At 40.7% G+C, this 12652-nt stretch overlaps 1 protein-coding gene and 1 long non-coding RNA gene across 2 annotated transcripts; both read right to left on the bottom strand.

The window, feature by feature from the left end:
- Positions 1-4160: 4160 nt before the first annotated feature.
- LOC133002200 (B-cell receptor CD22-like) lies at positions 4161-9297 on the bottom strand. Its single transcript, XM_061071967.1, has 8 exons — positions 9287-9297; positions 8067-8185; positions 6345-6701; positions 6042-6272; positions 5651-5917; positions 5062-5146; positions 4889-4946; positions 4161-4241 (listed from the first exon to the last, which is right to left on the bottom strand). Exons 1-8 carry the CDS (start codon positions 9295-9297, stop codon positions 4161-4163), a joined length of 1209 nt encoding a protein of 402 aa, XP_060927950.1.
- A 1202-nt stretch (positions 9298-10499) lies between these two features.
- LOC133002357 (uncharacterized) lies at positions 10500-11047 on the bottom strand. Its single transcript, XR_009678247.1, has 2 exons — positions 10764-11047; positions 10500-10623 (listed from the first exon to the last, which is right to left on the bottom strand). It is a non-coding gene; the product is annotated as an uncharacterized LOC133002357 (long non-coding RNA).
- Between the last annotated feature and the right edge of the window lie 1605 nt (positions 11048-12652).

Below are 12652 nucleotides of genomic sequence, written 5' to 3'. Positions count from 1 at the left end.
ATTATTATAAATTCGACACAGGCTAATCTGAATAATTCAATTCAACATAAAAATAAAAGGATCTCTTAGAAATTACTCTGAAAGTTTTTCAATCTAAAGTAGAAAATTCAATTGAGTGTTTTTAAAAAAAATATTTTTTTAAACTCACTGCTAATCTTTTATAGTTATTAGATGAAGTAGGCCACAGATTTGGGTCACTGTGGATTGGGCGATGCTACTACTCATGACTGATGGTCAAACAAGCAGAATACTCTCCTGCTGTTTACCTGTTTATTTCATTAACCTCATTACATCCACTGTGTGGTCTGAGCCACCGTCCTCCTGGCTCTCCTTGAGGACTTCCTGTTATGCTCGGATTCAATCAGTGTATGCTGCACTGTTTGATCTCATCACCGGAGGGAGAGATCGGATGAAGCAGGAAAGGCAGATACCCAGTCAAAACAACAGATAGCCTTCATTTTTAAGAAGGCAGATTGTACACTTGCTCCTGATCAGATAAGTCAACACTCAAAAGCCAATTAGTTTATGAATTAAAATGACATGCTACAGTAGTAACCTCTTCCCTGTGAAGCACAACCTATCTCCTTGTGCTGCATTCACACCAAATATTATTAGCTGTGAAGAATAGAATTCCAGATTTGTAGTTTGATGCTTCCCTGGTCTATTGTTCTTCAGCTCCATCATATTGAGCTTTTCCAGCAAGCTGTAAAGACATTGACAAAGGTTGTAGTTAACACACTAACCAGACACAACAGGCTCATGGTGGCACCTATGAAATAATTGTGGAGGAAAATTCAACTGACTAGGTGTCTCACTGCTGTGGCCTTGGCAAACAGGGAGTTTGCTACAGCGGACGGACAGAGCAGATAGACACAGAGGAGGATTTCATATCTTTTTTTTATAATACGTTTTATGAAGCACCTCTTTGTATTAGTTCTGGCATGTCTTATTTTTTTCATATTGTCTTGTGAAACGCCTCTTTGTTTAAGTCCTTGCTTTTTTGAACTTGCAGCCAGTGGTTCCATTTTGAGCACCCATGCTTTGCAGAGCTTATTATTATAAAGACTCAAAAGCAACTCCGGTTTGAGAATTTCATTATTTCAAATCTCAAGATGAATTTCCATCACACAATGTCAATCAGTTCCTAGAGACTGGAGGCTGACGAGCTAAACACAGGAGGTATCAATCTGAACTAATAACAACAGTATAGACTAGGAAACCTATTTAAATTACACTGCTCAAAAAACTTGATATCAATCTGTCCATTTAGAGTGTGAATACATTTCAATCAAAATCAAGACAACCCCCCAAGAAGGTGATGGTTTTTACATGTGCTGGCCACAGCTCTCTCCTCCTCCTTCCTGACTGATTCTTCCATAGTTTTGTATTCTGCTAGTGTCCTTGTCACTTCTAGTAGCATGAGGCGGTACCTGCAGCCCAATCAGGTTGCACAGGTAGTCCAGCTCCTGCAGGATGCACATCCACACGTGCGGTCACAACAAGGTTTGCTGTGTCTCCCAGCACAGTCTCAAGAGAATGGAGGAGATACCAGGAGACAGGCAGTTACACAAGGAGACAGGGCTGTAGAAGGGCATCAACCCAGCAGCAGGACCGATATCTGGAACAGGAGGAACGCTGCCAGAGCCTTACAAACTGACCTCCAGCAGGCTACTGGTGTGCATGTTTCTGTCCAAACTGTCAGAAACAGACTCCATGAGGGCCAGATGAGAGCAGGCTCCCACAGAGCACATGTGACAGGCGTGAAAGGGATGTTGCACAGTCCTTCATGTCATAGCCACGGTGCCCTGATTGCTGTAAGGTACCGGGATGAAATCCTCAGAGCGAATGCCAGACCTCACACTGCTGCAGTGGGCCCCGGGTTCCTCCTGGTGCAGGACAATGCCTGGCCTCATGTGGCCACAGTGTTTAGGCAGTTCCTGGATGATGAATTTAGCACCTATGGGTTAGTGTGTTTTGTATTCGACGATTCCAAGTACCACCACAGACTGTCCAGGTGACCTTCATTTTGTTGAGCAGTGTAAGTCCTCTAAGTCAGTGGTCCCCAACCCCCGGCCCGTGGACCGGTACTGGGCCGTGGGTCATTTGGTACCGGGCTGCACAGAAAGAATAAATAACTTACATTATATCTGTTTTATTTATTATCTGATTCTTAACAGTTCTTTATTTTGAAAAATTACCGGATCCTCTTTGTTATGACTAATGCTTTACGCATGTCAAGACGTATTTGGTATTTGTCGAACCCATTTGTCAACAAACCAGGTGAATCCAGCATGTCTGTGCAAGAAGAAGTTCAGTTGCTGGAGATCCCAAATGATGGCGGCCTTAAAAGTATGTTCGAGAAAACAACTCTGCCAGTGTTGTGGATTTAAGTCACAGCAGAATACCCTGAAATCGCCACAAAAGCACTAACAACTCTGTTGCCATTTCCGACATCATATCTGTGCGAAGCTAGGTTTTCTGCTGTGACGGCAACCAAAACGAAATTACGGAGTAGACTGGACATCAGAAACACACTTCGGGCTTCATTGTCACTATAAGCCCTAGATGGGACTGCCTTGTTGCAGAGAAACAGGCTCAGGGCTCCCACTGATTCAGGGTTGTGGTTAGTTATATGTTTTATGCACTTATTTGTGATTTATTCATTGTTACTCACTGATGTGTTGTTGGTGCCATGTTACGAGGACGCTGCTAAGTAAGTTGCATAAGAATACACATCAGTTTCACATTTATTATTATTATATTTAGAAAATACCCCAGTTTTTATGCTAGTTGTATATCATTTAATTTTGTCATATTTATCCGCCACATACGGAGCCCCTCTAGTGACATCGGTGGAATTTTTTTAATTAACGAATACATTTTTAACTTTAAATGTGCGTAATGGAGCTTTGGTATCTGTCCTTCTCCCTCTTACTGGTAACTTACCACGCAACAATTAATTTGAGGCTGCGTATTAACAATTCGTAAATTTCGTTATATAAAAAAATATCTACCGATGTCACCAGAGGCCTACCAGAGGGCCTCCGTAGTGAGGCTCCGTAGCCACATCTTAAAGACCGGTCCGTGGAAATATTGTCTGACATCCAACCGGTCCGTAGCGCAAAGAAGGTTGGAGACCGCTGCTCTAAATAATCCTGACTGTTTTCATCAGTCTCACAATTTTAAAGACAGTGATATAAACAGGCTCCTGGCTCCGCCCCTTTATCAGGATTCATGCCAAAATTTGATGAGTTTGTGGAAAAATCTGTTTTTAGTTTTCTGGTGTAATTCTGCTGAAAAACAAAAAACAATAAGATAAGGAGTAAAAACAATAGACCAAAAACATTTTATTTAAGAAAAATTCAAAACATCACGATACATAATAATTCATTATCTATGTAATAACCACATTAATATCATGTATAAGACACGAGTCACGTGGTGTTACCACAGCCTCAAAGGCTCATTACCAAGACGTCCAACAAAGTTCAGAGGGTAACAGCAAAAAGAAAATATATTTATCGCAGAAAAGACAACAACTTCAACAACAGGCCGGCAAAATGGACAAAAGAAGGAAAATCCAAGACACCAACCCACAAAGGGTCGTAGGATCTGAGAATCTTCCTTCAACCTCAACCCACATCAGAACTAAAGCTCACAGAAATCTAGCTGAGAAAATTGGACGACTGGACCCATCAGAAAAGAAAAAGAAAATAAACAACACAACAATACTCTTGCTCAAAAGGTCATGCTGTACAAACTGATGCTGCTGCAACCAGGAATGGAAAGAGAGAGACTTCCTGTTCCCTCCTAAATACTTTCAACACAATCACAGTGCACCTGAGGAGAAAAGAAAACAGGAAACCATGAGTAGAAAGGAAATACGGGTGTTTTCCTCTTTGTTCAAAAGCGTGGTCTTTTAGTTTGAGAGCTGGACTTGCACGTTCAGATCTCGTGGTGATTTTACTCAAAACCCTGCGCTTGCACTCACACAGCTCCTGCTGGTGCTTAGATTTGCACTGCTTGTGCTCAAACTCTGCGCTTGCACTCAGATTCCCTGTATTTAACACACTATGGTTTCTGTAAAACTCGCTTGTACGGATGTGCTCTGAAGTCGTCCATCTTGGTTCTGTTTGTCCCAGTGGCTCTGACCTGATGCTTCACACCAGGTCTTCCTGCTCCTCTGTGTCTTCTGTCTGTGCTGCAGCAGCGACATTCTCATAATCAGGACAGTTGTGTGACTGATGGGGGAGAGATGAGAAAATATTAATCCTCACTGGACTTTATTCATGAAACCTGCATATAATCACAGTTCATTCAAAACAGTCTGAACGTAGTTGCGCCCCCTGTCCATTCGTTTGTTTGTTCATAAGCAGGAGTACATAAAAACTGATGTCCACAAAACTTGGTGGGAGGACGGGACATGGGCCAAGACAGAAGTGTCAACGTGACGTCACCCATTGGTTTGTGAGCTGCCATTTTGAAGCCTCCATTTTTGACATGTTGTCCAGCGCCATCTTGGTTTTTTCAAACCATAAGTAACCATATTTGTAGGAAAGTGGGTGGAGCCTGACTCAGGGCCCAAGGACACTTCCCGCCCACATTAACCTGTGACCTGCACCCAGTACTAGCTGTCAATCACACGGTATCCATGACCCAATGCCTGCAATGCTTTATGGTCTATTTGACTCTTAATGAATCGTTCACTTCACTTTCTAGACCCAGAGTCTACGTCCATTTTAATATATGGTCAATGGAAATAACCTTTCACATTTTGGGGCAGATTCAGACAAAGTAGCTGATCCGAGAAATGTTTTCCCTCTTTCTATAACATGTTGAGATGAAAACAGTGACATGGAGTCTTTCTTTTGGCCTCACTGTCTCTCACCTCTATCATCTCCACAGCTTCATTCACTTCAGATTTCAGGCTCAGAGTTTTCTTCATCCTGGATCGAAAACAACAAACACAACATTTGACAAAATAAACTTCAAAACACTGAAACATGTGTTTGAAGACAGTAAAAGAGCAGAGGGTGAACTGCTGGATTTGCATTATTTTACCTCGTCCACAGAGTCCAGACAAGCACTGGAACCAGCACGGCCACCAGAGTGTACCTGACGGTATTTATGATTATCACTGACTTCCCTAGACAACAGACAGGAGACATTAGCAGTGTGGTTAGACGAATGATTCAGTTTGCCAGGTGATGCTGTTGTTCGGTAAGTGTTGTTCATGTGCAATATGATGGGCTTGATATATAGCTGTGACACATCTGAAAATCCTGAGAATTGATGGTTTAAGGTTCTGGTGCAATGAAAAGGAGAAGGGGGATGTAGGCTGTAAAAGTCAGAGTGCTAAAATCACCTGCTCCAACAGTCAGATGTAAGGTGGTGTAACTACGTCCTTGTGTGTTCTGGGCCTCACACTGATACTTTCCACCGTGTGGAAGCTATGATATCAATGATGGTCAAAGCTTTATGGATGTTTCAACTGATGCTGGGTCGATTCCTCTTTGTGCTGCTGATGGTCTGACTGTTAATACTTATGGGGAAGAAGTCAAACGACTCATATCTGCACATTTAAAATGTAAAGGACAAAGAATGTGACAGATTAAATATCTCTTCACTTAATAACCTGTGTTTCACTCACATGTCACAGTAATAAAGATGTTTGCTGAACTCCTTCCCAGCTCATTCTCAGCTGTGCAGTAATACTCTCCAGAGTCTGACCACCGGATGGAGCTGAGGACAAATTGTGTCTCTTCACTGAGAGGTTGAACTTGTTTATTTCTACTTCTCTTGTACCAGGTGTATTTAGCTGCTGGGTTAGCATCACTGCTGCAGGTCAGAGTCACCGAGCTGCCCTCCATGATCTCACCAGAGGGACTCACTGACACAGTGGGAGGCTTTGGAGCATCTGAAGGATAGTCTATATTAACACACAGAAGGAAAATACAAAACACTGTCTGTATTATTTGTTTATAAGTATAATTTAAATTATTTCCACATTATTGTAGCTTCATGAGGAGACGTAAACTCACACAATGTAGGAGAAGGGAAACGCTCCTGTCCTTCTATAGAACAGTGATAGCTGTCTTCAGCATCAAAGTGTCGGAGGTGAAAGTATTTTTTTCGTCCAACAGGTTTATTGTTATTGTACCAAACGTAGGAAAGATGATCAGGGATCCAACACCTGCTGTGACAGGTCAGCTCTGTCCAGGTAGAAGATGGATTGGCTGTTGATCTCCTCACATGTACCTGGAGCTGAGGGTCTGTGAACAAACATGTGATTTTATTTCAACATACACACTAACATTTCAAACAGACTCTAATTTAAATGTTACCTGTGACAGACAGAGTGACTCCAGGTGAACCAGTTAAACTCCTATTACGTTGGTTTGTTGTGAACCTGAACTTGTACACAGCTGAGTCGCTCTCTCTCAGGTTAGAGATTCTCAGAGTGCCCGTGTTGTTTTCAAAGAGATACTCCACACGACCTGAATACTCCGGATCAGTCCTTAGATCAACGTAAATCCCATTACTCTCTTGAATGAACCAGAAAGTTTCCTGAACTGTAGTATCAAGGTTATTAAATGTGGATGGGTATGTGTAGGTACAGGTAATGTCCACTGTTGATCCTCTGAAGTCACAGATCTCAGTAGAAGTGTAATTCACACTCCAGCCATTATGTCTCAATACCCCTGTAACACAGAGCACATCAGAAAATCTGATGATGAAGTTATACATTTATAAAACTAACTCCATGTATTTTCTCTCGTGAAGCACCAGTCGGCAGGTTTTCGTTTTAAGATGATGACGATGCCAAGATGAGGAAAATTTCAGATCACATAAAACACAGTGAAGTTCCCTTTAGACTTCAGAGTGAGGGAGAAACACACTGTTGGAGGTGAGGATCATGAGGGACCTTGTATGAGTTGCTCTTATAATGGAGCAAACTGGCCAATGTGGAGGAAATGATCTGTATCTTTTATGCAGAGTCGACCAAAGATTGACGACACGTCTCCATTTCCTCTCACTCTCCAGAAATTAAGCCAAAATATCCTGGATACCAACGCTGCCATCTTTCACATTTGGAACCACAGTCTGCACAGTTGTGATCTGGTGATGGAGCCACACAGTATCAAGGTCCCGCCCATACATGAGCTCGACACATCCTGAGTCAACCTCAGCTGTCAATCATGAAGTTTGATCTAATTTTCATTTCATCAAATAACAAATTAAAACCAAACTCATGAGAAACATGAACAATAGAGTGTGATAAGAACAACCTAAAATGACACAAACCATCTTTGAGAAAAATGAATTTGACGTTTTAGATTGGTCCATGTCCTTCCCAATATTTACATAAGCAAAATACTAGTACTAGTACTACACTAGTTTCTCAGTACTGACAGTAGTATCTCAAGAGTTCAATGTGCCCATGCAGAGAAAAAAGTATTTAAAGACACATGCAGTTATGATACAATGCATTATCTCAAATACTCCAGCAGATGGTGCTGTTAGTGAAATACTGTAGATTAAACTCACAGATTGACGGAGAGCGGAAATCCTCGTGTCCTTCAACAGCACAGGAAACTCTGTCTCTATAATGAAAATGACGTGAATAAGATGCTCCTTCCTCCTCCTTCCGTTGATTATTGTACCAGATGTAGTTCAGGGGCCGGTTTTTCAAAAGAAATCTGATCGGATTACAGCTATCGGATTGGATCAAATCTTGAAAAGGGGTATTTCAAAAGGAAAAAAGGATTCAGAAATTGGATTGGATCACGTAATCCAATCTTCTTTTTGATCCGGATCAAACCTTGAGTTTGGGTTTTTCAAAACTTTTTGGTAGGATTGGGATCATTGTGATCCAAAAAAACAGGATTAAACTGATCCCAGCAGGAGGGTGGATTCATGGTGGATATCAGTAATAAAACTAGGTAACTAAAATTGGTTAGTTAAATAATACAACATTTATATCATGCCTATAAGGTACTTCTGCAAAAAGAGACAGAAAGGGCAGAAGTACAGATCCATCTAGCAGAGGAACAGCTCATTCTTGCCCGACTGCACCAAACCAAGGCCAGACTTGAGATCCGCCTCCTTAAGGCCAAGCTTGGACAAGCTGGTCTCTCCACAGCAGATGATGATGATGAAGAAGAAGGAGAACTCATAAGAAGAACTACTTATAACAAGAAATAAAAAGTAATTTATTTTACTTACTAAAAATTTTTATTTTTAGTAAGTAAGCCCCTTTTTATCCAGTTCAATTCAATAAATCTTTGTTTGAAACCTGTTCGAAACATCCATAATGTATTTGTGAGTAAAGTATGTATTTATTTATTTATTTGTTGTAGGTCTCAGATGAGTGGACTGCCTGTTTCCAAGAAATGGACAATGGAGGGGGGATGTTTATATTGTTTGTTTGCTGTTCCGTTCAGTCCTATTTTCTGTTCAAATAAAGCATTATTGGAGTGACCCCAAACTATTCTACCTGTTGTTCTTTTCATAGCTACATTGTGATAGTCCCATTTAGACCACAGGTAATCCAGATTTGGTAATCCTGAAAAGTTTGAATCCGGATCAGAGTAATCCAATCCCACATAGCTTTGAAAAACCAGCATACAAATAGAATGGATTACGTGATCCTGGATAGCAGAAAAAGGGATTTCCAAATCTGGATCAGTTTGATCCAGATTAAAACTTTTGAAAAACCGGCCCCAGATGATCAGGAAGACGACAACTGCTCAGACACGTGAGCTCTGCCTGGTTATAACGGAATAACTTCTCTGATCTGCTCACCTGCACATGCAAATCTGTGTGTGAGAATAAGGAATTCATTTTAGTCCAAACTGACAACACACACTTGAATATAAAAGTGCACAGACACACCCAAGTGAACCAAACAAGAAGTAGGAAAAAAATGAATGAGTCTTCAAATGTAAATGATACCTGTGACAGACAGAGTGACTCCAGCTGAACCAGTTAAACTCCAATTAGGTTGGTTTGTTGTGAACCTGACCTTGTACACAGCTGAGTCGCTCTCTCTCAGGTTAGAGATTCTCAGAGTGCCCGTGTTGTTTCCACAGAGATACTCCACACGACCTGAATACTAAAGATCAGTCCTTAGATCGACCTGAATCCCATTGCTCTCTTGAATGAACCAGAAAGTTTCCTGAACTGTAGTATCAAGGTTATTAAATGTGGATGGGTTTGTGTAGGTACAGGTAATGTCCACTGTTGATCCTCTGATGGCACAGATCTCAGTAGAAGTGTAACTCACATCCCAGCCATTCTCACACTGTACCACTGTAACACAGAGAATCAGATTCATAACGACACCAGATAACACTTAGTTTACTTTTTACTTCCTGTAGAAAAGAAACACATTTCCATGAGTAGCATTCCATAGCATTTCAACTATTGACACACACTGATGACAATTCTTATATATTAATATTAATAACATGTTTCAGCCTCTGTAATATTTTGAGCTCTAGATGATAGAAACTTCTAAGCAAAGAGACAAAATAATACTGGTAATAATTCCTTCATCTATTTTCTTTCTGCATCACTTTACAGGTGGTGATCTGAAAATGAATGAATGGTTCATTTATATTTTTACTTTCTTTCTCAAACTCACTTCAGGTGAATCAGAAGTCCGAGTGTAAAATAGCGTGACAACATGAATGTAGACGTACAGTACCTGTCACAGTGAGAAGAAGGACAACAAATCCACTCACTGCTGCAGTTACTCTCATAGTAGCTGCTGCTCTGGTCTGTGACTTCATACAAGAAAAACGTGTACAAGATAAAACTCAGTCACATCACAGACACGTCTACCTACAACAAAGAAGAGTCTGAGAATAAAGACCGATTCTGTAAGAGAAAGATAAATTTAAACTGTTAAACACAACCACCTTCCTTCCTCTTTACATGTACATGCATACTGAGCCCGATGGTGTAAGATTCAACCTAAAACAAAGAAGTAACATGTGGTTTGTTCTTCATTTTACAGAGTGTGAGAAAGGACTTTAGTGTCTCTTCACACTAAACCTGAATCCTCCAGTTGAGGATTGAGGAGGACAGCCAGTGTGGACGCAAGATTTTTTTTTCCCGTGATGAATAACAGCTTACGATTGTCCAAATGGTAATTGGCTCGGACTCAAACATAGAAGAGTGGCTGGGAGTAGACAGAAAGTATCAGATGTCTGTAGCCCCCTCTCTTGGTCCAGCTGCTGATCACACTGCTCTACTGGGGCCGGTTTTTCAAAAGTTTTAATCTGGATCAAACTGATCCAGATTTGGAAATCTCTTTTTCTGCTATCCAGGATCACGTAATCCATTTTATTTTTATGCTGGTTTTTCAAAGCAATGTGGGATTGGATTACTCTGATCCGGATTCAAACTTTTCAGGATTACCAAATCTGGATTACCTGTGGTCTAAATGGGACTATCACAATGTAGCTATGTAAAGAACAACAGGTAGAATAGTATGGGGTCACTCCAATATGCTTTATTTGAACAGAAAATAGGACTGAACGGAACAGCAAACAAACAATATAAACATCCCCCTCCATTGTCCATTTCTTGGAAACAGGCAGTCCACTCATCTGAGACCTACAACAAATAAATAAATAAATACATACTTTACTCACAAATACATTATGGATGTTTCGAACAGGTTTCAAACAAAGATTTATTGAATTGAAATGGATAAAAAAAGGCTTAAATGTCCAATACTTAACAAAATAAATTACTTCTTAGTTCTTGTTATGAGTAGTTCTTCTTATGAGTTCTCCTTCTTCTTTATCATCATCATCTGCTTCGTCGGGCAAGAATAAGCTGTTCCTCTGCTAGATGGATCTGTACTTCTGCCCTTTCAGTCTCTTTTTGCAGAAGTACCTTATAGGCGTCATCTTTCTTTGGGTGCTTTGAGCCTCTCTCTGGGGGTCCTGTGGGAACTAGGCCTTCTGGCTCCACCTGTGATTGACCTTCTCCCTCGATTACAGGGCTGAGATTAAGAATAAATGTTTCTGAAGAAGGCTCACTTTCTGCTGTCATCACAGGCTCACCATCCTCTGCAACATATTGGATCCCATGCAGAGCTTCCGACTTTTCACCTCCAATAATATCAAGGACTATGTCTGTGTATTCACCCCTCTTATATGGGTTGTTGCCTGTTTGGCTGTTCTTGGCTTCAGCTTGGTCTTTTGTTGCCCTACATAGCCTACCTACTTTATGTACTTCCTGTTGAACAATTCAAGTGAAATTGATGAATAAATATAAATACTGTAAAATGCATGATATAAATGTTGTATTATTTAACTAACCAATTTTAGTTACCTAGTTTTATTACTGATATCCACCATGAATCCACCCTCCTGCTGGGATCAGTTTAATCCTGATTTTTGGGATCACAATGATCCTATCAGATTACTTTTGAAAAACCGGCCCCAGGACACAGCGTGCAATCCCCTTTTTTCAGTCCGTCATCATCATCCCTCAAGTCATGCTAGCAGATCATATCAGGGGCCGGTTTTTCAAAAGTAATCTGATCGGATTACAGCTATCGGATTGGATCAAATCTTGAAAATGGGTATTTCAAATGAAAAAAAGGATTCAGAAATTGGATTGGATCACGTAATCTAATCTTGTTGTTGATCCGGATCAAGCCTTGAGTTTGGGTTTTTCAAAACTTTTTGGTAGGATTGGGATCATTGTGATCCCAAAAATCAGGATTAAACTGATTCCAGCATGAGGGTGGATTCATGGTGGATGTTAATAATAAAACTAGGTAACTAAAATTGGTAAATTAAATAATACAACATTTATATCATGCATTTTACAGTATATATATATTCATTCATCAATTTCACTTGAATTGTTCAACAGGAAGTACATAAAGTAGGTAGGCTATATAGGGCAACAAAAGACCACGCTGAAGCCAAGAACAGCCAAACAGGCAACAACCCATATAAGAGGGGTGAATACACATTCAATACATACAATACAAATGTTGGAGGAAGTGAAAATAGAGTTGAATGATATGTTTTCTTCCTCTTTACTCAAGAGCAGGGTCTAGATAAACTCAGTGCTGCTGTCCATTCTCTGCCAGGTGGTCAGTTCACCACAGTGCTACACACACTAAGGCCGACTTGTCTGTATTCTTTGATTCTTGGAGTCCTGCTGAGTAATTGTGTGGTTTTACTTTGTTCCTCTGTGTTTTCAAGTTCTACTCACCTGCAGCCACTACTGCCTGCCCCAAAACTCACCTGCCTCAAGAAACTCCCCTTTCTTTGCTCACCTCTCCACCTTCACTCTGTTGGACTCTCGAGATTCTCTTTGGTCAATTATAGTAAATCTGTTTAACATTCAATGTGGTCTGTGCCTGGGTCCAAATTCAAACACCATGACAGATATTACTTGGACAGATGTCCTGTGTTTCAGCTTCAGCTCTTCTCGTGCTCAAGCTGCTTCTGTGTACGCATGAAACGTCTGCTCTCCGAGATGTAAATCTACAGCACTCACAACAATGAGGGCAACATTTATTTTGCCAACATGACAGCTGAGATTCTGTTGTTTTGAGAATTTGTCAGACTTGTAGCACAAAAACTCCAAAATAATCTGTGGAGGAATCTGAAAGCAG

The sequence above is a fragment of the Limanda limanda genome, chromosome 5 (genome assembly GCF_963576545.1).
Source record: "Limanda limanda chromosome 5, fLimLim1.1, whole genome shotgun sequence".
Taxonomy (NCBI): Eukaryota; Metazoa; Chordata; class Actinopteri; order Pleuronectiformes; family Pleuronectidae; genus Limanda; species Limanda limanda.
The sequence above is the reverse complement of the archived record's forward strand: the minus strand, read 5'-3'. Positions and strand labels throughout refer to the sequence as shown.